This window comes from Paroedura picta, chromosome 1 (assembly GCF_049243985.1).
Source record: "Paroedura picta isolate Pp20150507F chromosome 1, Ppicta_v3.0, whole genome shotgun sequence".
Classification (NCBI taxonomy): domain Eukaryota; kingdom Metazoa; phylum Chordata; class Lepidosauria; order Squamata; family Gekkonidae; genus Paroedura; species Paroedura picta.
Window position 1 is genome coordinate 107,308,290 of NC_135369.1, and position 25,565 is coordinate 107,333,854.

Sequence of the window (25,565 nt, forward strand, 5' to 3'; positions counted from 1 at the left end):
AATGTGTATATGAAGGTAAACACAGGCCAGATCATAAGCATGTTTTTTAATGAATTATACAGAATTGTATAACCTTTTAATAACTACTTGTCATTGCTTAGTTTCTCCCCAATATATGCCCTGATCTTCTTCCCTATCAGGTTAAGTTTAGTAATGTCATAGTCATTAGCAATTTGCATAGACATGCCATAGTTCAAATTGCTTTTCAGAGATTCTTCAGAATGTTGTTAATATGTGAACATGCTCTGTTTCTTCTAGTGGACCTTCTGTATTAAAAACAACAGTCTGGAAGTGCAGCAGTTAGAGCCAAACACAGGATACTGTGTTACAGTGCAAATATATATTACTCCACTTCTGCTTAGTGGATTTTCCAAAGAGCATTGCATTGATACTCTGAAAGGTGAGTCAAAGCTTACAAAATATACTGAGTTTTTATATCAGATGGAGTTGTTCCTAAAGATTGAAAAAAATATGAGAAACATGTGAAAGGGCTTCCTCTCTCCTTCTCCTGTACAGGTCGTAAGGAGAAGTACCTGACTTTGTAAAAGCATATAAGCTTAAGAAATCAGATACTGAATAATACAATTAACCAAGCACATATACACGTGGGGTTGCAAGCTCTAGGTTGAAAAATACCTGGAACTTTTGGGGGTGCAGCCTGAGGCAGACAGGGTTAGGTCGGGTGGCCCCCAACTGCAGTGGAAGGGGTATGCTTGCCAGATCCAGGTTGGAGAGATCCTTGAGATATGGGAAGGAGCTTGGGGAGGATAGGGACCTCAGCAGGGCAGAATGCCACAGATTCCATTCTCCAAAACATACATTTTCTGGAATTCCAGGGCATCCCCAAGTCTCACCTGGGGGCTGACATCCCTAGAGTTTGTGGAGAAGGACTTCATTGGTGTATAATGCCATAGAATCCACTTACTAAAGCAGCCATTCTTTCCAGGTGAACTGATCTCTGACATCTGGAAATCAGTTGTAATTCTGGGAGGTCTCCAGACACTACCTGGAGGATTTGTTGGATTTATAGACAGAGATCTCTGTATACTGCAGATAGCATTCTTGTTAAAATCAGTCCCATCATGTGGCCATCACTTTGGAGCTCTAGCCAATAGCAGAACCCACTGATTAGTCGGGGACCAAGCTATTAAGTACCTTCCCTGTTGATGTAAGGATACCCCCCCTTCCCATCCCCACCCACCTGGCCAATCTTGCAGCCTGTGAATTGCCTGCATTTTCACATTCACTCGTTCTTTGCTTGTCCTTTACCCTCTAGGAGTCCCATTCAAAGGAAGTCTGCCCTGAAATTCCCTCCATTCAAAGAAGGGAATGAAATATATTCCCCCTCCCCATCTTTCTTCTCTACCACACCCATTTCAGGTTCAAAAGTTACTGAAAGAGGCCTCCTTTCACAGCCTGATGCTTTCAGCTCTGCAGTATTAAGTGGATGCCTTTTTTGCTTTCATTTTATTTTGAAGAGCATAATTTTCACTCTTTTATTAGAAACAAGCAAGTCAGCCCTTTTTAGTCCTTATTAGCAGTCTATGTATCTCTAATAATTGGGGTAAATTAGCCAATGAAAGAATCTCCTGGCAAGGACTGTAGTAACTTGTTAGGGAAGAACAGACTAAATATAGAGTTTAAAAGAATCTAACCCAGCTGTACAAGTAAGAAGTTACAGAAAGCAATTATTTAACAGCATACATACATATTCTGGAAGGGATATTTCACAAAATGCTAGATTATATGTCAACAGATTGGGGAAGGGGTGTCAAAATGACAGCACTGAGTCTACAAACAGTTTTTCTGCAACTCTTGGTTGAGTTTTCTAATTTCCAAAGGTTATTTGAAAACCTTATTTATGGTGTCATTTGGAAATATGGGAATATTTTCTAATATTGCAAACAGGCATGGTTACTCTCCTTTTTAAAAGTAACCAATCAATATTTTTTCAATTCTCTTTGGTGGAGCCTGTTCAGACATGCAGCTGGCAGCATAGACACTCCTAGGAGCTCACCTGGAGAATGGATTGTCACATTACCCTTTATGTTTTCTCAACAGATCCTACTTTCAAGCAGACGACAACAATCATATTTGGATATATTTTGCCTGTCTTCTTAACTGTCCTTATTATTTTGGTGCCAGGCTGTTGTATATACAGGTACATTCACACAGTGAAGCAAACGTTTCCTAAGAACTTGGTAAGGACTTTTCCTTATACATTTTTACTACTGTCCTGTCACTTAAAATACTTCATATGCTCGAACTCTAGTCTGTGTCTTTAAAACAAAATCCCTCATGTGAAACTTCTCCTTCACTGCAGCCACATGGGGGAAGTACAAAGCATCAACAATGACACCAAATCTCTCAGAGAATGCATGTAATTTCTCATCATGACTCCCCACCCTTTCAGAGAGAGAGAGAGAGAAATTGCTTGAGCAGGGCCTCGGGATCTGTCTTACACATTACTTCCTCCACATGGTTGTGATAAATATCTGCTGCAAAGTGTGATACAGAATCCCAGGAAGATCAGAAGCAGTACATGAACTCAGATGCTCTGTGCACAATGGCACATGAGGGGAAAGCAGCCATTGTGTTTTCAGTGAGGCAGTTCCCTCCATTTCTGTCCTCCCAGCTCTGTTGCTGCTTGGAAGAGCCTCAGGCACGCACAGCTTCAGAGGACCATGAGCTACCCTGAAGCCAGGCTACAGATTACAGTGATTATAGATGGAATGGCCTGGCTCTGCCTGTTTAGAATCCTGAAGGCTCTCTCACTCATTGGCTGTCTTCACACGCAAAGAAAACTGGAGGGACTGGAAGCACTCATTCACCCCTGCCTTTCCTGCACTTATCAGGGAAACCAAAACCACAGCCAAGTCATACTCACAAACAAGGAAGAGCTTCTGGCCAAGCTCGGTTTTTTGTTTTTAATTTCCGCATTATTTCTCGCGCAAGAGCCTTTGTAGTCGCAAGCATTTTGCAGAGAGGAAAGGTAAGAAAGATTAGCCATGTGTCAAGAGAACTTTTGGAAGCCGGCTCTCCCCGTGCTCTGCAGGCTGGGCTGAACTGAAGCTAATTTCCCCAGGATTACAGGAAAGACTGGCCAGAGTGGCTTTCCAGGACCTCAGAGAGATCCATCCTTCTCTGTTCTATGGCTTGGGATCCTCGTTAACTGGAGAAGCCGGGCATTGAATTCTGCCACTGAAATGAACACACACACACACACACAGTCTGCAGCATTTTTATTTCCCCTCCTGTGCCTCTGTCTTCCCCCAAACCAGTAGCTCAGTTAATGAGCATCAAAATGAACATTCTTGCAAAAGGGGCTTTTGCCATGAGCAAGGACTGATATGTTCCAGGGCAAAAAACCACACAAAGCCAAAAGCAAGGCTGTGTTTACATACAAAGAGTTCTGAGGGGAGGGGGAGGTCAGTGACCACAAATTACTAATGGATTCATTAATCATTAAGGAAAGGAGATAATTAAGCAAGGCAAAAGCTCTAAACAAAACTGCATCAAGGCTGCTCCTGACTCATGTCTGATTCAATGATGCTTCAGAAGGATTTACAGCATACACTTCAGGCAAATGATGTGACTTGACGTTCTGCTTTTGTAAAAGTATTACAGTACTTAAATGTTTTATCCAGATAGCATTAAAATCTAGTAACCAATCTGTTTGACTAAGCAGGCCACCCAAGGCTAAGCAACCCATTTTAAAAATGTGTGCAACTTCATCTCATTTACCTTTTGTCATGCAGTTTAAAAATCTTCATGCGTGCAGGTATTATTGGCAAAACAGGATAGGAGCAATGGACTGTGCAAATTGGTTTACATTTAATCTATAGAACTTCCTGTGATAGGGTTTCCCATAGTTATCCTCTGGCAGATTTGTGTCAGCACTTATCCTGTCACCAAAGAAAAAAAAAACACTGCAGTAGAGAGGTCGAAAAGAGCCAATGACGTGAGCAGAATCAAGGACAGCCAGATGGAGTGTCTTGAATGGAAGAACAGCATACATATGGAAAGTAACATGGAAATAGTCCGGAGACTATGGAGCAAGCTAGCATAATCATAGCAGACAAAGAGAAAGAGACTCTTCATGGAAATGTTAACAAAGGGGTGGAGGAGAAATAAATGGCAAGAGAGAGTGAGGAAGGCTGCATAAGCCTAAAACAGCCACACACTGCTCTTGAAAATGGCTGGATGGCTCTTGAAAGTGGTAGTAAGAAGGAGACAGGGGCACCTTATTCCACTGTACCTTGGTCCCCAGCAGCATCAGGCCTCCAACTCTACTTTGATAAGTAAAAACCCAGGTTCTAAAATGGTGTTGCATCCCCACATTGTCCTCATGGATGTGGTAGCATTTAGTTTGGCCCTCAAATTGCCATCCTCACTGGAGCTATGCCCTTCTAAAACCACTGATTTCAATGGACTTTAAAAGGGTGTAACTGTTTAGGATGGTAGAAATCAGACTACTGATAATCGTAATGAAACTGGGGACACTTCTTGAACATTTTTGCAGGCTGCATCCCCTTTCTTTTCTGTTGATTTCTTTTTACTCCTTTACACTACACAAAGGAGTGACAATAGTTGCTCATTGTTGAAGGACCAGTGTTAAACGAAGAAGGTGTATGCAATAATTGTCTTCCCATGATACACTGCATTGTTTGGGATTTTTTGCTCAACACTCCAATTCCTTTTCAAAGTATCTGCATAGGCACCAAAAATGGAAGAAAAAATCCTTTGTATCTCAGAGTTCTGCGACTGAAAAATTCAGATGACCAGGAAAAGTACACTCATGTGTTGCAGAACCAAAATATCAGAACAGAAATCCCTTCCAAGTACCACTTTGTATGCTAATATATATATATATATTTAGTGGCAGGTTCAATTTTTGGAATATAAAGGGCTAATCTGAAAAGGGGGCAGATTGTTTCTATTTTGCAGAAATGTACAAATGTTCTGTACCATAAAAGAATATTAGAAAAAGCTTCCAAATTTGCCCTTTTTGTGCAGACATATTATTTTTATTTTGCAGTTGGCAGCAAACAACTAGGCTTGAACTGTTTTTGTTGGCTATTGTATTGCAAAAGTGCACAAATTCATGTTTCTGGTATCAAAATCAACCCTTTGTGAGCTGAACATTTTTATATTCTCAGATTTGTTTTATTTTTAATTTATTCAGCACTATTCAGGAGTAGATTTGAAGGGACTTCTGTATTGTCTTTATCTTGCAACATGTGGATACACTTTCCCCAAGATCCTTGATTCTCCAGGTTCCCTATAGACACAAGGAAAATTGGGAGGTACATTCTCTTTCATCCTTGAGTTCTGTTAAATGTGTCAGAAGATCATCAAGGTGAAACTCTTCTATCATAGACTGAATTAGTCCCACTCATGCCTAATAATTATTTGCATCTGTAAATTGTTCTGTATTACCAACTTTAATTTATTTGGATTCACAGTGAACTGGATTCACAGCAGAAACTGCTGTTACCTGCTTTCTCTCTTTTTAAAATATAATTCTGTTCTTTTCCAGGTCTTGAAGCACAGTAATCAATTATGGGGAGATGTTTTTGTTCCTTCGGAAAAAACAGTGGTTAACTTTATCACTGTTACTATCATTGATGAGTACAAGAACTCTCAGGAGAACACTCAATTCCTAGATCATGCCAAGAGCTCTGATGGGATTTGTGATGGAAACAAAGGTGAAGAGATCTCTTCAAAAAAAGAACTAGAAGAAAAACATTCTACAGATACTTGTCTGATTGAGGAATCTCAAAATGAGCAAGATGGGAAGAGACCAACATTGACAGCTCTTGGATCTCATTGTACACTTAACCAGAGGCACAATGAAGAGGTTGTAGTATATGAGTTTGATATGAGGGCTGAAGATGGAATCCCATCTGAGAACAAACAAAAAGAGCTCCACTTAAAAGAAAACACTTTTGCTCTAGAGGGACTGCTGCACAACTCCCCAAAAGCACTGTCACCAACTCCTGAAAGAGGACCATCCTACTATCTTCCATTTGATGTGAGAGCACCAAATATGTTCTTAGTGCAGAAACTGAGTGAACTCCTTTTGGATGAGATTGAGCCTTCCCCAGAAAGCCTTTGTACAGATCTCCAACCTCCTTTGATAAATCTTGTGGCTGAGAAGGCTTTTTGTCCTGAATGTGGTATGGTTACAGACATTTGTTTGGTACATGATCAAAAGGAGCCCTGTTTGGATCAGGTGGGCTCTGTACCCAAAGAACCACAATCTTTCACCAGCATGACTAGGTGCACAACCTCACCATACTGCCCCCAGTTTGTAACATGGACCAACCAAGACCAACAGGCAGCAAAGGAAGTAGAAGAACAGAACTTAATAGTAGCCTGGGGTCCCCAGACAGGGAGACTTTATCTACCCTCATTGTCCAATTTAAGAAATGAAATACATGAACAAATAGTTGAAAATAAAAAGTATGATGAATCCCTGGGAAAAGGACTTTTTCCCGGACTTTATGAGAGACCATACTCTGATAAACCATTGGAGGAAAAGAAGGAAGTTTATCTCCGGCAGCTTAAAGAACAGTGGGGGCTGCACATACAAACGCAAGCTTGAACATTTGTCTCTTCTTTTCACAACCTTATTGTACTTAATTTTATGTAGAAAATAACTTTGTAAATTAGCACCATTTGTTTATAGTATCTAGAACTGGTGACCAGCCACATGAGGTCACCAATTCCTGTCTGCAGGCAAGTGATGCTGCCTTGCACCAGTGCAAGAATTTGAGAATCATGTTGATTCAAACCAGAATACCTTGTTCTAAAGTTTTGTCATCCAAAACACTCGAGAGGACATTGCATGCTGAATTCGACTCCAGATCTAAGATGGATCTCAGTTTATTTGCAAGAACATTTGATAATCTCTGATGCCACGTTTCTGCGCAGCCTGAACAGAATTTAGTTGTCAAAACAGAAAGTTACCAACTTCCAATGACTTCTTTGCTAGAAGTATGATATCATGTCTCTAGAGAAAAGTAGTTAAACAGTGTGTCAATGCATATTGGCTGTAAATCTGCTTAAATTGAAATACTTTGCTGATACTGAATTTAAAAAGCCAGGTGAATTGCTCTCAGTTCTGGGAACTGAAACCTTGATATCTTCCTTTGCAGCCTTTAGTTGTGTTCCTGTCCTTTTACACCCCGACTACTGGCCCAAAAAGAGTTTTACAAAATTTGCCCCATCAATAAAATTTGCTTGCTCATAATATGTGTAGGACTGAAGACCACTCTACACAAAATGTTCTGAGTTGGTCTGGCATGAGTACTTGCCACAAATGTTAACTGTGTAAATGTTAATCTGAAGTATGTGGTATAAAGATTTTTTTCTTTTAAAAGGTTTCTGCTGGAAGGTATCTTTGCCCAGACTGAATTCTGGATTTCTTACACATAATTCACCATTAGTTTTCTGAAGGAAGTTAATAGAGGTTTCTACTTTGAAGTAGAATCATATAGACACAAATGGCTCTATTCTTTAGTATGGTTTAAAAGGAGAATTTTATGGCCAGCAGCTACTGAAAGCCACATTCTTCAGGATTATGATTCAAATATTCAAAATATATCAGGCTCAAAAGATACAAGAAATCATCATGGAATATTTGAGGGGGATTATTTTGGTAGTAAGCTACCAACTCCACACACCAAATGCATATGGCAACTTCTATAAATGAACAAATATGACTAATGAAAATGGAATCAAACTGTGTTGTGTCTATCGTCTAGTTAGTTCCCAGTTCCTGGTGCATATATGATATAAAATACCACCAAGTGAGAAGCAAATATTTTGTATAGTCAAAGAAAATACCATCTTAACCACTTCTTTGTACTGTAGTATGAAAAAGAATATATTTTAGTACCATAATTTCTAATGCAAGATGTCTTCCTTTTTTACTGGCATCATAAGTGTATGTGATCTGGTCAGTCTGGATTGTTCACTGTGTACACACAGAACCTGTCACTCTCTGTGATGGCAATCTTTGTTTTGCCATCAAGTGTATACTTAGTAGCTACTCTCAGTTCCCCAGCCTCTGTACCTGTGTGATTCATAAGTTTGCACCTTTGTCATATTCACATTTTAGAGTATATACTACGCTATTGTAGATGTACCTCTAAAATGCTGTGTATTTTCTTTTAATGTAAACTAATAAATGTTTGAGATAGATATGCTAGTATGGACATGTACTTCTCACCTTGTTGGACCCTGTGAATTTTATTTGTCATAACACATACTAGTAAAAATGTGACAGAATCTCCCGGTTACTATCTTAACATCAGTATTATCCACAGTGATTAGAAATTACCCCATTGCTTGTATGCTTGCATCAGTGATAAGGCAATGGGTGGGGCAGGGGGCTTGGGAAGCAATACTGTGTGACTGAAGGATTTAACTCTTTCCCCAGTACCATGTCAGTCATCAACAATGTCTCCACCCTTGCTGGCTGTCTTAAGCCTGGCACAATGCTGTTTTTCAAATCAGTCCTGGGGCAATATGGAATGTGGAGAAGAGCCCTCAATCAAATTGCCCTTTGATGGCTTCTTTTAGGGTCCAGTTCATGTGTCCAGTTCATGTCAAAGTTATACTTACAGAACTAGAGCATCATATGCAGTTAGTCCCTGAATGGTGACCAAGAACAGAATGAGGAGTCCTACCTTTACTGCTAGGCAATGCCTCTTGGCAACAGCAGAATCAAAGAGCACATGTTTAGAGACAAGTAAGCACTGCATGATGTAGTGGTTAGAGCTGGGCTTGATTCCTTGCTCCTCCAAATGCAGCCATCTGGTTGACCTTGGGCTAGTCACTGACCCATCAGAGCTGTTCTCATAGAGCAGTTCTGTCATTTCTCATAGCCCCACCCACCTCACAGGGTGTCTGTTGTGGGGAGAGGAAAGGAAGGCCATAGTATGCCACTTGGTGACTCATTCTGGTAGGGAAATGTGGGGTATAAAAACCAACTGTTCCTTTTCTGCTCACTATGGGCCACTGACGTCACAGTGCAGCTCCAACCTTCCCTGCCTCTGCCAAGCTCTTGAGGATTTCAGTAGATAAGGTTTCCTCAACACCATAAGAGCTTGTGAATATAATTAGGGGGCTCTCCCCGATTGTGTTGTTGGCCGTTCAGTGGTGTTGTTTTTCACATGTACAAACACAAAGCCACAGGTCTGTATGCTGGAGGATAATATCCAGGAGATAATTAGCTAAGCCCACAGGTCTTTGGGGGTATCTCAGGCATGAGAAAATCCACTGCAGTGTTGGGAAATGTGTCAGAAATAAAATGTAGGCATTGCAGAGAGTGGTGGGGGATGAGCATGCAAAGTAACTTCAGCAAAGGAAATTAATATTTTGCCTTTTCTTCCTCAAATGCTTTTTCTATGTGATGTAGCAAGTTAGAAAGGTACCGTATATGACAATTCTATTTTTCATCAATGCAGTAAGAGTAAATGAGAGTTGACACTTGTAACATCCTGAAGGAAGTCACCTCTATTAACTTAACGCATTCTGATCACCTTAAATTAATCCAATTATCAGGCATGACACTTTCATCCAGCCTAAGGAGTTAGCAACAGCAGGCTTCTCTCTACTGGAACACACAGTGACATCCCCTGCTTTGAGCAATTTTGAATAATCAATTACATGGACAATTCAAGCCAACAGAAGAACTCGCTTGCTGGAGCCTGAGAATTTTGTCACAGAATCTGAGTAAATTACATGTAATTGGCTTTTAATGGAGTCAAATGCAAGGTCACGTACCGAGGAAAAATGCATGTATGCTACACATGCTGCTCAGCAAAGTAGTTTTGAAATGCTCTTGTGGGAACTTGCAAATGAGCCCTGTGCTCACTGTTCCAGCTCCCCCCCTCCCCGCACCTCTTCACACTGTTAAACCACAGACATGGGGAAATGGCTCTACATCAGTATCCTTGCTAATGTATAGCTGTATTCAGGCTTCTGTCCGAGACACAAACCTGAAAAAGCAACTTGAAACTTCTCAGCACATTTCACGAATGTGAATGTTAAAAATATGAGTGGAGAAATGAATATGGGACAGGTAAGAGCTAGTCCGTGCATGCACACACACATCTCTTGATTTAGTTATAACTGGAAGCTCATGGCTGATCATTCTATTGAAAAGTCTCTCATGCTTGAAACAATGGGAAAGTTCTTTCTGCAACTCGTTTGCAGATCTCTGCTCTTGATGCCGCAGTTGTCAAGGGGCAACTATGCATGCATGGACCAGTCCTAAGATTTAAGGAATGCCCACCCAGAATAATGAAAATGAACCGGTTTACGGCTAATGCTGTATTGTGCCTATTTTTAATGTTGCCAAAGCTGGAATAGTTTAGGAAATAATTCACAAGTGTGAGAATAACTGAGCTGCAATGGGAAGCTGAGACTGAAACTTCCTGTTTCAACTTCCAGATGACACCAAATTGGGAGGACTGGCAAATACTCCGGAAGATAGAGACAGAGTTCAACGAGATCTGAACACAATGGAAAAATGGGCAAATGAGAACAAGATGCAATTTAATAAAGATAAGTGTAAAGTTCTGCATCTGGGTCAGAAAAATGAAAAGCATGCCTACTGGATGGGGGATACGCTTCTAGGTAACACAGTATGTGAACAAGACCTTGGGGTACTTGTGGATTGTAAGCTAAACATGAGCAGGCAGTGTGATGCAGCAGGAAAAAAGGCAAATGCCATTTTGGGCTGTATCAACAGGGGCATCACATCAAAATCACAAGATGTCATAGTCCCATTGTATACGGCACTGATCAGACCACACCTAGAGTACTGTGTGCAGTTCTGGAGGCCTCACTTCAAGAAGGACGTAGATAAAATTGAAACAGTACAGAGGAGAGCGACGAAGATGATCTGGGGCCAAGGGACCAAGCCCTATGAAGATAGGTTGAGGGACTTGGGAATGTTCAGCCTGGAGGAAAGGAGGTTGAGAGGGGACATGATAGCCCTCTGTAAGTATTTGAAAGGTTGTCACTTGGAGGAGGGCAGGATGCTGTTTCTGTTGGCTGCAGAGGAGAGGACACGCAGTAATGGGTTTAAACTTCAAGTACAACGATATAGGCTAGATATCAGAAAGAAAATTTTCACAGTCAGAGTAGTTCAGCAGTGGAATAGGCTGCCTAAGGAGGTGGTGAACTCCCCCTCACTGGCAGTCTTCAAGCAAAGGTTGGATACACACTTTTCTTGGATGCTTTAGGATGCTTAGGGCTAATCCTGCGTTGAGCAGGGGGTTGGACTAGATGGCCTGTATGGCCCCTTCCAACTCTGATTCTATGATTCTATAAACTTCCTGTTTACCATCATATGTATTTATTTATTTATGTATGTATTTTCAAATGTTTAACCCACCCTTCCCCAAGGACTCAGGGTAGATTACAACAAGTAAGAATACAGTCCAACATTTCATAAAACTTGCATGCAACATCTAAACATTAAATTACTTATGAAATAAATAACTGTAAATATGTGATAGAATACATATAAAAATATATAACATAATGTGCCCAATTCGGCACCCTGTCTACGGAGAGAGGAAGGGGCAGTATTGGTGGAAATTAGGTTTGGAAATCAGATCAAAAATTACCTCAGCAAGTCCCTTTTGGCAAGTATAAACTGAAGAGTGCGGTCTTATTCTGTGATTCAAGAAAACACTGCAGAAGATGCCCACTTTTACTTTATTGATTCTTTTATTGATATTTTACTGTCAGTGTCTGTCATTGTTCAATACTGGCACAAGAATATGCCTGATGGGATGCATCTTACCTACAAAGGCAGCACATCGTCATAATTGGTTTGTAGTACTAAACTGCTATCATTATTAGTCATCATATTGTACCCCATCTTCATAGCTCAAGGACAGTTAGCAAAGGTTGATCTCCTGCTCAAGTACTGATCTAACCCAGACCTACTTGGTTTCAGCAAATGTTCTGCTTTAGGGATGCTCCAAGCCCACCTCAGGATCCTACTCTTGCCTAAGGGTTTGTTTGTAATTGAAGCACATCCCAAAGCACAACTACATGTTGAACCAGTTTCCCATTACTTTCACCAAAGGCATAAATTATCAACAAGATTAAATGTTATACCAATTGGCTCTTGGCCTGCATTCACTGGATAAATAACTGGAAGGATAACAAAGAGAACAAAAGTCTACAAAATATTTCAGCCTTGAGAAGCATAGAAGAAATTTCTGTTAAGGCTTCTCCCTAGTCAGTGGGGTCTTCAAATTTGGGGGGGGGGGGGGAATGAATTCTTGAACACCAAGAGACTTCTTACAGTTTTTTTAAGGTATCAGTAGTCCTTTCCAGTTATTATAGTTTTTGTGCTCCTAACTTGCATACCAGGCGAGAGAGCTACCTGTGATCTTCTCAGCAAGGCAGGAATTTGTTCCATTGATTGAAGGTGAGAGGGGGGTGGGAAAGATATTTATCTGTAAAAATTTCATCAGCTCAGGATCACGTGTCAAGACATGTCTACGGTATTTTTTAGTACGCCCTATGGCTCAGAATTTGCAGCTGTTCATTTAAAGTTCTTCTCATTTATCTTGCACTTGGGCAAAAAGCAACCAGTTTTTGTCAGTGCTGAGTTCACGAAAGAGATAAAAGACAATGCTGAGTCACATATAAGGCTGACACAAAACTATTTTTGTGTTGAGCATTTCCCTCCTTCTGCATGAAGAAAATACGGCACATAAAAAAGACTATGAATGAACTTACTTGTATGGAAGTTCTATGAATGGAATGTCCAACAGGTAACTTGACCCTTAAAAATAGCCACAAGGAGATCCAATATGAATTGGAGCCATGGCCATGACATAGGGGAATGGAGGGGGCTTAACTCGACCACACAGCATTTTTTCAATCCAAACTGCAGCTTTAAGCCTAGGAAGGAGAAAATACAGATAGTCATGCCCATTCTGCACAAAGGAAATATAGTGAAATCCTTACCTTTTGCAAAGGCCATATTTTTGGTGCTTTGAACAAAGTCGTCCGCATCCAGCGACAAAGCAGCAAACCGGTAGCTATATCCTCCATTTTAAAGCACTAGTGGGGGAATCGCATAAACTGGATTCCCCCAACTATTTAGCGTGAGCAGGGGGACAGCAACCAGCAAGGGAATGTGTGGAGCCGAAGTAGCGCTAGCTCCAGCTCCAGAGCCCGCCCCCACCTCCCTTCTCCCAGGACAGGGCTTCTTCTTCTTTTTTTTAAATTAAAAATGCCTGGAGCAACGAATAGGTGTACAATCACCCAGGCAGAGTAAAAAAAAAAACCCCACCTTCTCCCCGTGTTTGCACACAAAACATGCCTCCCCCCAAAAAAAAATTCAGGAAATAGATCATTTTTAAAAATCTTCAAGGCTCATTATTCCAAGAGGGGTGGCCATAAAAACAGCCCTATACACACTTAAACGGATAACTTATATTTAAAAAAAAATTGGCTCAGATTGCGGTCCCTTTAAAAGACGGAGAAAGGTGATTGACAGGCGAAAGAGAGGATCATGGATAGTGCGTTCCCTTCTTCTGCCATTTCAAGCGGGCGTGCGGAGTGGCAAGATGTGTGAGATGGTGGCAGAGGAGCCAGGAGGTGAGGAATTCATAGAGATGCAATTTTTTTCGCATTACTCCATTGTGCTGGCATAATGCTAATTTTTTAAATGTGCAGAATTGCCCTCACATGCCTCCTTTTCTTCACTGGGGCTTAAAGCAGTCAAAAGCTGAAGCATGCCTAATCAATATCCCCCTCCCCCACAGTTTTTAAGACAAGTTTACATGTTGGAAGTTGGAAGTCATGAAACAGTAACAGAAATCCATTTCAGGGGTGTTCTTGGTCAGCAATATAGTTGTTTGAGGAGGCCATCTATCCTGGAGGGACCTGCAATTTTCTTGAAGGAGCAGGTACGTAGCTTGGGGATGCTTCTGGATCCTGGCTGATAGATATCATGTCCTTTGTTAGGTTTAGGTATCTGCTAGGTACTGCTATTTCTCAAAAAGGATGATCAGACAATGATGATCCATGCTATGATCACATCCAGATTAAATAACAGGAAACTTTTTAGGACTGCCAGTTCTCTGATAGAGGCAGGGGGAGCAGTGATAGAAGAAACAAAATTAAATGGCCATTGGGCTGGGGCTATGACATCACTTCTGGGGGGGGGACTGAAACTGACATTACACCTCTCCAGGAATCACCATAAATCCTATGATAAATCTGTAGAGGTTTTGGTGATTTCTTGAGAAGGCTGACATCATTTCTAGGGGAAACCTGGAAGTGATATCCATTCTCTCTAGGGATCATTGAAAACTGTATGGTTTTACTGTAATGTTTCTGGTAATACCTAGACAGGTATGAAATCACTTCCAGGTTTTCCCCCCAAATTATGTCACTGCCCCACCCCCACCCCCACCCACACACAGTCTCTACTCCTCTGCTCACCCACTGGTTGCCAGATTGGGTTTGACTACATACACACTGCATGTGAAATGGCTTCTGAATAAAGTACAAAACTCCAAAATGTAGCAGCCAGGTAATTTTTGGGCCTGGATACAGGAATTATATCACTTCAGTGCTGAATATCTGCACTGACATCCCTTTAGTTTCTGGGCAGAATTCAGTATGCCAGTCCTTTAGGGCCAGAGTACTTGAATGACCACCTTCTCCTTTACAATCCAGTCTGCCAACTAACATTTCCCTCACAAACCTTGCTCTTGGTGTTCCTTCCTGCAGAGGCGAGGTGAGTGGCAACAAGAGATAGGTCTTCCCCACTGAGGCTTGCCTAAATTCTACCTTATTATCCTTAGACACCAAGCCAAAACTTTCCTTCTAGCCAGGCTTTCTCCCGAGGGCTTCCAACTTTTAAAGCTATTTTGTAGTATGCTCCAAGCCTGTGGACTCTTTTATAAATTTCATTTTAGGCTGCTGAATGTCTTTATGCCAGAGATCGATTTTGGATTTTAAAAATTATTATTCATATTTCTTACAATGCTTTTTAGTTATTACTTTTACTTTATGAACTACCTTGACCAAGTCTCTGGAGGGGGCATTTCAATTTTCTAAAAAATCAATGATGTAATTTCCCACCAAATTCAGCAGGACTGGGGCAGAACAGGGCCTGCTTTTTAGGACCTCTCTACATGGAAAGCCATTTCTCAATAATAGTACATTCCATGCAGAAAAGCCCAGGTTTGGTTCTCAACAAAGTAGTAGCAAAGGAGCTCTAAAACACAGGAAAATCTTTCCTGAGGATCTTTGGATTCCTGAGAGCCATTTCCAATAGGCTTCATGGTCCAATGTTTGACTCCTAGGCAACTCAACAATATCTTCATGAATTCATTACAGAAGCCCCATCCCCCAATACACAGCAACAATGATGCCAACCTAGCTTACTATAGTGGACTTCTAATCTGGCAATCCGGGTTTACTTCCACACTCCCCCACATGCAGCCAGCTGGGTGACCTTGGGCTCACCACGGCACTGATAGAGCTGTTCTGACCGAGCAGTGATATCAGGGCTCTCTCAGCCTCCCCTCCCTCACACGGTGTCTGTTGTGGGGAGAGGAAAGGGAAGGCGACTGTAAGACACTTTAAGACTTCTCCTGGTAGAGAAAAGCAGCATACAAGAACCAGCTCTTTTCTTCTAATTATTATTTAATCCTGTATTATTAGACACCTTTCTGCATTGAGGAACCCAAGGTGGCTTACAATGTAAATAAAATAACAATTACGAAATATACACAGAGCCACAATTTCAAGTCACAATTACAACAAGCAATAAATAAAAAAGCTAAATTAGCCAATTGCAATACTAAATAAAACTGTCTTCAATTGCCTCCTAAAGATCAAAAGTGAGGGGTTCAGACACACCATTCTGGGGATGTTGTCCCATAATCATGGGGCTGGCACTGAAAAGGCCTTATGGAACTACCAGACAAGCTTCTTTGGTTGATGGAACAGCCAGGAGGACCTTTCTCTGTGATCTGGGCTAGAATATATGGAAGAAAATGATCCTTCATTTAGACAGGCTACCAAATCATGCGGGGCTTTAAAGAACAAAAACAACCTCGTGAATTGGGCTTGGGAGTGGATTAAGAGGCCACTGTAATTGATGTAGTATCAGGGTTACATGCCTTAACCAGTAATCTGGTGACATAATTCTTCACTAGTTGCAACTTCCTAATGAAAGTATTCCCAAGTAGAGCTCATTGCAATACATTAGCTTAGCTGGAATAAAGGCCTGGATCACTGTAGCTAGATCTCACTGCACCAATAATCAGCTTTCAGCACCTTATTCTTGCATCCTAGCAGCCCCAACTCCCCCAAACATAGAAAAATAATTTTTTACAAAAAAAAAATCAAGCTCTGCATAGCAACACAGAGCCGTAACAACATATAATGATTTAAAGTTAGCCAAGCGATATTTTTGGGTCCCCTCCCCCCACACACACACACCTTTGCAGAGAAGCTCAATTTGTGAGCAGCACAATGGGGCAAAGGAAAAAGAGGCCACTTTTCCTCGGCTCCACAACATGGCTCTAAATGGAATAGCGCAGCAGGGTGAGGGAAAAAGCGGTGGGGAAGATGGCAGGGAATGGTGTGGGCTTTGCCGGTGTGAGCAATGCAGAGGAGTGAGGGGAAAGTGGCAGGGCACCCCACTGCTTTTCCTCGGCTCCGCGGCATGGCCCCAGACAGAGTAGTGCAGCCAGGGGAAAGAAAAAGCAGTGAGGCAACCTGCCTTTCTACTTCAGCTCCCTCCCACATGGCTGGACTACAGTCCCTTAAAAAAGGGGGAGGAAGAAAGAAAGAACACGTCTCTCCAGCATTTTATTTTAAATATATATATGCACAAGACTGCTGATTTATCCACATTCCCTATCCTGGGGCAACAGGCAGGCAGAATTGTGCCAGCCACAGGAAAGCCACAGTAGGGAGGCGACATCATCAGGAAGCCTGAATAAGCCCTGCAAACAAAGTAAGGGTGAGCCGAGGGAAAAGACTTGTGCAGGAATGGTCCTCGTGACCTTTCCTAGTGGCTTCACACAGATACTAAATAGCATGGGGGATCAGATTGAACCCTATGGAACCCAACAAGCCAATGACCATGGGGCAGACTAGAAATCCTCCAGAACTGCTTCCCCCCCCCATCCCCGTGATAAGACTCAAGCTACCATAACACCATAATCCCAGTGCTGAGAGATAGCTCATTAGAATACGATGGTCAGTAGTACTGAAGACTGCTGAAAGATCCAGCAAAACTAATAGGGTCAAATTCCCCCATCTAGTTCTTGGTAGAGGTCAACAGCAAAAGTGACCAAAGCAGTCTTTATTCCAAATTCTGATCTGAAGATGATTTTAATGGGTCCAGTCTCTTCCAAGAGTCCTTGGTACTAAGAGACAACAACCCACTTTAGTATCTTGGCCAAGAAAGGAAGGTTGGAGACTGGCCAGATGTTCCTCATCACTGTAGAGCTCAGGGATGGGTCCCCCCCCCACCCCACTGATCAGGTCTAATCACTGCCTCCTTGAGAACGGGTGGCATAGTTTACAATGTTCTTGTAAAGTACTGTGTGGGTACTATTCTAAAGCACTATATGTTACTATTCTAAAGCACTATATCAAATGTGGAGTCTTGACAAAATGATGATTAAAATGAAAAGGAAAAAAGGAAATGGTTTGATATTTTAGTGATGAAAACCAAATATAAAATGTCGTTTAAAGCATCCTAAATACACAAATGAAAGAAACGTAAATTCCTGGCCCACCCTGTCTTCCTTTAGGGACTCAAAGCAGAAGATGGGAGGCATGACTTCCGCTACTGTCTTTGTCTGTATGAGTCTCCATTAGCTGACATTCACTCCATAGAGCAGTGGTTCTCAACGTGGGGGATGCGACCCTTGGGGGGTTGATCGACTCTTTCAGGGGGGTTGTAGAGTTGCGTGCTCTGGCTGCCTCAGTGATCACAGAAGCCCAAGGAGGCCAGTGGCATAGAGGGAAGGGGCACTGGCCACCTTGGGCTTCCATGATGGCCAAAGCAGCCAGAGCACACAACCCTATGACCCCCTTTGGGTCGCCGAGGCCACCACTGCTGCACCACCACCACCATGGCTGTGGCCTCGGCAACTCAAAGGGGGTCAACGCCATCAGGTAAGTTGAGAGCCACTGCCATAGAGGTAATTCCAGATGACACCAAGAGTGGGAAAATTAGGTTTGTCATTCAGAAAGTACAGGTACAGTTCCCAGCACCTCCACTTATTTATTGAAAAGATTTACATCTCAATATCCTACTAGTTTCAAGGAAAATTCAGTCCTATAAAGGCTTTGAAGTAGCAGAACTGGGAAAGTTCTTTGCTTGAACACCTGGAAAACCAGTGGTCAGGCACAGGAGACAATAAAGGGCACAAGAATCCACATCAATTTGCTTATGTTTCCCATTTAAACAAATGAGAATTAAAGGTGCTTAATAGGGATGTACATTGAAGAAACTGTTTAACTTCGGCTGGCAAGTACTCTTGTGTTGCATAGTATTTGAGAGTAAGGTGGAGTGAGAGCCTTAACATTTGTTGCTTTATTATTATTACTAGTAGTAGAGCCTGCTGAAACCAAAATTCAGCGGGCGCTAGGGGCCTGGGGAGCTTTTTCCTCCCCCCCCCCTGATCTGGAAAAAAGCTCTCCAGGCCCCGGGGAAGGCGATCCGCGGCTTGCGGAGCCGCGGATTGCCTTCCCCGGGGCCTGGAGAGCTTTTTTCCTTCCCCCCCGATCTTCAAAACGGTCCCCAGGCCCCAGGGAAGGCGCTGGGCAGCTTAGCGAGCCGGCCAGCAGCCTCCCCGGGGTCTGGGGAGCCGTTGTTGGGTAGAAGGCGGGGGCCAGAGAGCATACCTTCGCTCTCGGCGGCCAGCAGAGCAATGGCCGCTGGAGCGAAGGTAAGCTCTGGTGGGGGGTAGGGCGGGTTGGTAGGCGCTTCGCACCTCCCAATTGGTTGTAGTCCGGGAAAACAGCCAATCAGCAGCCGCGCTGTGCGCGGCTGCTGATTGGCAGTTTGGGGCTGGACTGACAAGCAGAGGGCCCAATTGGGAGGCGCTTTGCGCCTCCTGATTGGGCCCTCTGCTTGTCAGTCCAGGGGAAGGGGCCTATCGGCACCCTTCCTCATCCCGGACAGGGGCTGCCATCAGGGCCCTTACTGTTTTATTTCTTCCGCTCTGCCAGGAGCGGTTAAAGATTATTATTATTATTATTATTATTATTATTATTATTATTATTATTGCTAATTACAATACTAGCATTTAAGAACACTTGGGTTTTAAACATCGTAGTGTGACTAATCTTGTTCTTTGCAAACTATACCAAAGTCCCTCCCTGTTGGAATATGCAAGATCTGAAGTGTGCATGATTCAGAAACATATGAAGAAAATCCTACAGGGGGTATCAGAGAAGTTAGGTCAGGAACTTCCAGATATTTTTCAAATACTCCCCACCTGTGTCCCGTTTGGTTCAATTGGAAACTTCCAGTTTCTGTGAGTGCACTTCTGCCTGCTTGCCTCCAGAGCACATAGAATGTATACAGTACAACAGTTAGACAGGATTCAGGACTCTCTTCTTTAATATTCAAAATTTGTTTCTCTTCTAAATAAAGAAATTTTATTCTTTTAAGCAGGCTGGTGTTGTGCCTTTCCTTGCATATTTAAACTCCCAACTGTGCACTTGGCAGTGGTTTATGAGACCAGCTCAGAAGAACCAATACATGGAAACAATTTTCGGTGTGCAGATAATCTCTGCCCATGTACATGGCTGGGCTGTCAGATAGCTGGGCACATTTAAAGGCAGCTCATGCTCAGCTCTCTTCTGTCTCCTTCCTCATTGATAAGTGATCCATACCATCAGACCTGAATAGCCATTCAATAGAAGGAATGGCCACAGGTTTGGGTATTATAACACGTGATAGTGTTCATTTTTATGTCCATTATGCACATTATTATCACAATACCCCAGTTTATTCTTATTGCTGATGTATACTCAGGACTTCTCTGTTTGGAACAGCTAAGCTAATATGCACTTTTGTGCTTTTGTAATGGGTGAGCTTCTCATGCGTACCCTACATTTCTGTGCACATTTATGGCTTTCTGAGTCAAAGATGAGAACCTGGGAGCTATCCTAAACAAGTCTAATGAGAAGTAAGTCCCATCTTATTCAATGGGGTTTACTCTGAGGAAAGTTGCAGCCTTCTAAGTCGACAGAAATCAGTGGACTTGGGCTGCACTGCACATCAGAACCTCAGAGGATAAGAAACAGAATCAATTATTTTCTCATTCTCAGTACCACCTTTTCACCAATGATGCAGGGTTTTGGTTTTGGGTTTTTTTTGCCACTGCCCTCAGCTTATTCATAAGGGTGGTGGGAATTTTCTGATACTTTATTTCAGCCCTTTTCATGCTAATAGTTCACTGCCATCCAAGATCAAACTGGCATTACTGATTTTAATAAACATCACTCATGTTCTTATATAGCTCTGCTTTAATTAAAATTATCACATTGGCAATTGATAAATCTGCCAGTCCAAACAACCCAGCTGCTGTGGTATGCTGAAGTTATTTAACCTTTCTTTTTTATTAGAGCCCAATTTTTTAAATTATTATTACTGAACTTCAAAAAAAAACATGTGTTTTTATTGTGTTCAGCTTGGGGCATGATGTGTGCCCTGAATTTAGGATTTGTTCTTATCCTTGGCATGAGTAGATGAATGTTATTTGGTGATAGGACATCTGGAGTCCCATGAATGAGATCCAAAGGCTAATGGAATAGGCTGCCTAAGGAGGTGGTGAGCTCCCCCTCACTGGCGATCTTTAAGCAGTGGCTGGACAGATGCTTATCATGGATGCTTTAGGCCAATCATTCTCGATTGTTTAACCATTGAAAACCCCTGAAACATTCTTCAGGCTTTGAGAAACCGCAGAAGTGGTACGATTGTGCAGAATACAGTTGGGAAGCACCCAGGCCACCTCCGCTTCCCACCCACCCCCCAGGCCCATCATTGGCCATTAGTGGGGGTCAACATGACCATATATAATCTTATTACCCAATAAATGTTTAACAAATGTTTAAAATATATAAAAAATTAACTCCCACCCTATCTGAAAACCCTTCCAGGGCCATCAAGAAACTCCAGGATTTCACAAAACCCTGGTTGAAAAAGCCTTCTTTAGGCTGATCCTGCACTGAGCTGGGGCTTGGACTAGATGACTGTATGGCCCTTTCCAACTCTAGGATTCTATTCTACTTTACTGGAGAAAAAGTCATCCAAGGCAGGTTAGGTCATGCCTCAGTTTCACTCAGGTAAATGATGGTGTGGTTCTGCTGGATGACTGAGGACTGATGTTTCCAAATTTGGATGGCCCTCTGCTCAGGTAGTTAGGTTCGTGGCTACCTCCATTCGTTAGTTCTAGATAGATTGGATACTATCTTCATTACAATCTCTACATGGAAGGGAAATCCAAGCATTTGAAGAAGATAATTGCAGAGGCTACATTCCAGCCAGAGGCTTCTGGTATTGGGATGCAGTTTCAGATGGACTCTAGAGACAGCTTGGTGTCACTCCCCAAGGCTTCTGGGTAGGGGAAACTGTCCGTGGCATGTGCTGGGCTGCAGGCAGCAGCTCTGCTGAGTGAGTGTTCTGAGGCTTCAGGGACAAACTCCTCCGCTGCTCACCTGAACATTGCTGGAGGATTTGACTGCCACAGGAAGGCAGCAGGGCCCCTTCAAGTCTGGAGACAGTGGTGCATGACCAGGAGCCTGGGAAGGGGGAGGTTTCCCAGAAAAAGAAGGGGAGTGATCCGATCCGCAAGGTGACTGTGAAGAACAAGGGACAGGTGGGGAAGTGTAAGGGTACAGTAGGCAAGCTGGTAGGCCAAATAATTGTGGCTGCCCCAGAAATGGCAGCATTCATCCCTCCCACATCTCCCCCTCTGACCTTTCTCATTGCAGCTGCCCCAGACACACCACTGCTTGCCCCACCTTTAGCCGTGAGGGGAAACGGGCCTTGGCTGCAATGACCCCCAGTGACATTTCTCCACCCGGACCTCACCTACAGGGAGATGGTGAAGCAACCCACATGGTTGAAGCTTTGGTCATCTCTGGGGAACCCGGTCTTCCTTCAGGCAGAAGGGCAGCCATGCCCTGTCAAAGAGGATGAGAATGGTCAGGCCAGCTGTGCCTTCAGCCTCTTCTGCCTGCACCTAACTGGGTGGAGCTGGAGGGGGCAGATGACACCATCAATTTGGAATTGGAATCCCTGGTGGGTCAATCTGAGTATGGGGCTACCTAAATTGACTTAATCTCTGCCCATTCTGCTTCTGTAGATTTGGGTTCAGGAAGGGAGGAAGGTGAATTGTCTAGAACTGAAGATCAACCACGAGAGTCCTCAACAAAACTCTTCTGCATGGAATATTTTCAGCACATGTTGAATAAGATCCTGGCTACAATATAGTATCTTGTTCTTCTGGAACCAGCTTCGGATCCAGAACTCCCTGAGGAAGAGGGGGTGCACTTAGATGAAAGGATCTCCCCATCAGCTGAAATGAGTCTCACCCTTTCCTTGTCTTTATAAGAGGGTGATGAGGGCCGAATGGGCCACGTGGGGTGGGGGGTGGAGGCTCAGACTTGAATTCACTTGCTAAGAGAATCTATCATTTATCAATATGAACTATGGAACATCTGTAGATCCCATTGGTCAATGTGCCAGTGGTAGCTCTACATTCTGGAGCAGTCCTCCCAAAGGATGGCAAGAACTTTTAAAAATAGCATGGACAGACGCAATGAGACAGCACACAAGAGAGCACATGAAGCACTATCCCTTGTGATTTGGTCAGGGGCTGTGATCGCCAATCTTGCATGAGCTGTCGTCAGTTGGGCAGATGATTTAATAAAGATAGCAGGGCCAGTCAGCCGGGAGCAGAGATTGGCCCATTTTAAGATTAAGAAGGTGGCTGAATTCAAAGCAGACGCAGGTCAAGTTACCACACAGTTTGGCACTAGAGCACATCAGCTGCCATTGTGAATACATGCAATGTGTGGCTCAAGCATTGGAAGGTGAACACTTCCTCAAAGACTACTTTGGCCACTGAGAAGTCTTCAGGGCATCTGCTTTTTGGTGAATCAAATCTTGAGAAGGTACTGGTAGAGACAAAAGATAAGAAGAAGGCCATGCATCTTCCACCGCTAAGGCAGGAGACATCAAATGACGTGTCCATTCCTTTTGCCCATATGGGTCTTCATCCACTTGAGCACATAGGGGCTACAGGGCTTCAACACATACAAAGTTCCAATCTATGGGCACAAACTGACAGCAGCAACCGTTCAGACAAGACAGGAGGAGACCAGTCAAGAAGACATCTGCTTGACTCCCACATGGGGGGTTGGCTGCAAGCATTCAAGGAGAAATGGAAAGCCACTACCTCTGACAAGTGGGTCCTCTTGATCATTGTGCAGGGGTGCAGAATAGAATTCTCAACTCTTCCTCTCAACCATTTGGTTCCCTCCCCAATGCCATCACAAGAACACAAGAGGTCTATCCTAGAGCAGGCAATTTAGCATCTTGTGGATATCGGAGCCATAGAACTGTTGCCAGACAACCAGCACTTCCACGGCATCTACTCATGGCGTAAAGGTACTGTCAGTTAATAGACTGACTTGTCATTTTAAATCCCCACTATTCTGGCCATTGCATGCTCTTTCCTGGTATGGCATCGAGGTCTCTGCTTGCCAGCCAGCCAACTTATTCCTGTAAATAGGAACATTTAGTAATTCATTCAGTTGAGGAGATGATACAGTAGTGGATTGGGGGGTTTGTTTTTTAAACCAATTCTCTCACTTGGTTCTTACTTCTGGGATTTTTTGATATGGAAAACAAATTTGGTTACTTAATGTGGTTAGCCTGTAGCTCCATGTTATCTTTTGTTGCATTGACATCAGAGCTCTGGAGAGATTTATTTGGGGAATCAAAGAAGCAGCCTCATTAATGATGCTTTTGTAAATTTAGCTCCTTCTCTAACTTCTGATCATAGCAATAATGCAGCAGATGGCTCTTCTGCTGTGTTCAGTTTGATTTGATTACTTATGGCTTCTGCAGGCTCCACAACAGTGTACATGAGAAGATGAACAAAGCCAGAAGACTCCAATCTGCCTTTGGTCAATGCTGTTGTTTCTTGTGTTTGAAAACCTTATTTTCAAGCTGGCTCCCTGTTCCAGAAAGGAGAGCACTGATCGCTCCCTCCAGCAAGGGGAATTTCTTGCAACTGAACTACTACGCTAGGTTACGTGTAAGTTATGCTTCATGGAACCAAAGACTAATTTGGAAATGCACATGGACCACATTAAGAAACCCAGAGACGTAAAATCAAAAGCAATCCACTATTGGGACATCTTGAAATGATTTTTTAATTCCCAAGCTTTTCTTTGCAAAAGTACGTATCTTGCAATTTAATAAAAATAAGTGTAAAGTTCTACATCTGGGTCAGAAAAATGAAAAGCATGCCTACTAGATGGGGGATACACTTCTAGGTAACACTGTGTGTGAACGAGACCTTGGGGTACTTGTGGATTGTAAGCTAAACATGAGCAGGCAGTGTGATGCAGCAGTAAAAAAGGCGAATGCCATTTTGGGCTGTATCAACAGGGGCATCACATCAAAATCATAAGATGTCATAGTCCCATTGTATACAGCACTGGTCAGACCACACCTAGAGTACTGTGTGCAGTTCTGGAGGCCTCACTTCAAGAAGGATGTAGATAAAATTGAAAGGGTACAGAGGAGAGCGACGAAGATGATCTGGGGCCAAGGGACCAAGCCCTATGAAGATAGGTTGAGGGACTTGGGAATGCTCAGCCTGGAGAAATGGAGGTTGAGAGGGGACATGATAGCCCTCTTTAAGTATTTGAAAGGTTGTCATTTGGAGGAGGGCAGGATGCTGTTTCCGTTGGCTGCAGAGGAGAGGACACGCAGTAATGGGTTTAAACTTCAAGTACAACCATATAGGCTAGATATCAGGAAAAAAATTTTCACAGTCAGAGTAGTTCAGCAGTGGAATAGGCTGCCTAAGGAGGTGGTGAGCTCCCCCTCACTGGCAGTCTTCAAGCAAAGGTTGGATACACACTTTTCTTGGATGCTTTAGGATGCTTAGGGCTGATCCTGCATTAAGCAGGGGGTTGGACTAGATGGCCTGTATGGCTCCTTCCAACTCTACGATTCTATGATTCTATGCAAGAAAGCAAATCATTCTCATACCAAGAAAAAACATCTAATGGCCAGAAAGGAAAATTATGGTCGCTCATAGTGCAATAGTTACATGGTCCTAAGTACTGGATAGTGGGTTCAGTAAGGTATAGAGTCTCTCATAGAGAAACATCAGCTCTTTATTAAGATCACACCACAGAGCTGAATTCAATTGCTCACCATCCAAACTTATATACAGTTGAGGGTTTCTACCCAAGCCTGTGATTGGCCCAATTTGAGACCCCCAGGT

At 42.9% G+C, this 25,565-nt stretch overlaps 1 protein-coding gene across 1 annotated transcript in view; it reads left to right on the plus strand.

Annotated features, from left to right (window-relative positions):
* The window catches only part of LOC143844491 (interleukin-20 receptor subunit alpha-like), a 30,616-nt gene extending 22,408 nt beyond the window's left edge, over nt 1–8,208 (plus strand). Inside the window, exons 5-7 of the mRNA XM_077351659.1 lie at nt 259–400; nt 2,062–2,201; nt 5,540–8,208. Coding sequence (XP_077207774.1) covers nt 259–400; nt 2,062–2,201; nt 5,540–6,607 — 1,350 coding nt within the window. The 3' untranslated portion in view covers nt 6,608–8,208. The remainder of the gene's footprint in view (nt 1–258; nt 401–2,061; nt 2,202–5,539) is intronic.
* The last annotated feature ends 17,357 nt before the right edge of the window (nt 8,209–25,565 follow it).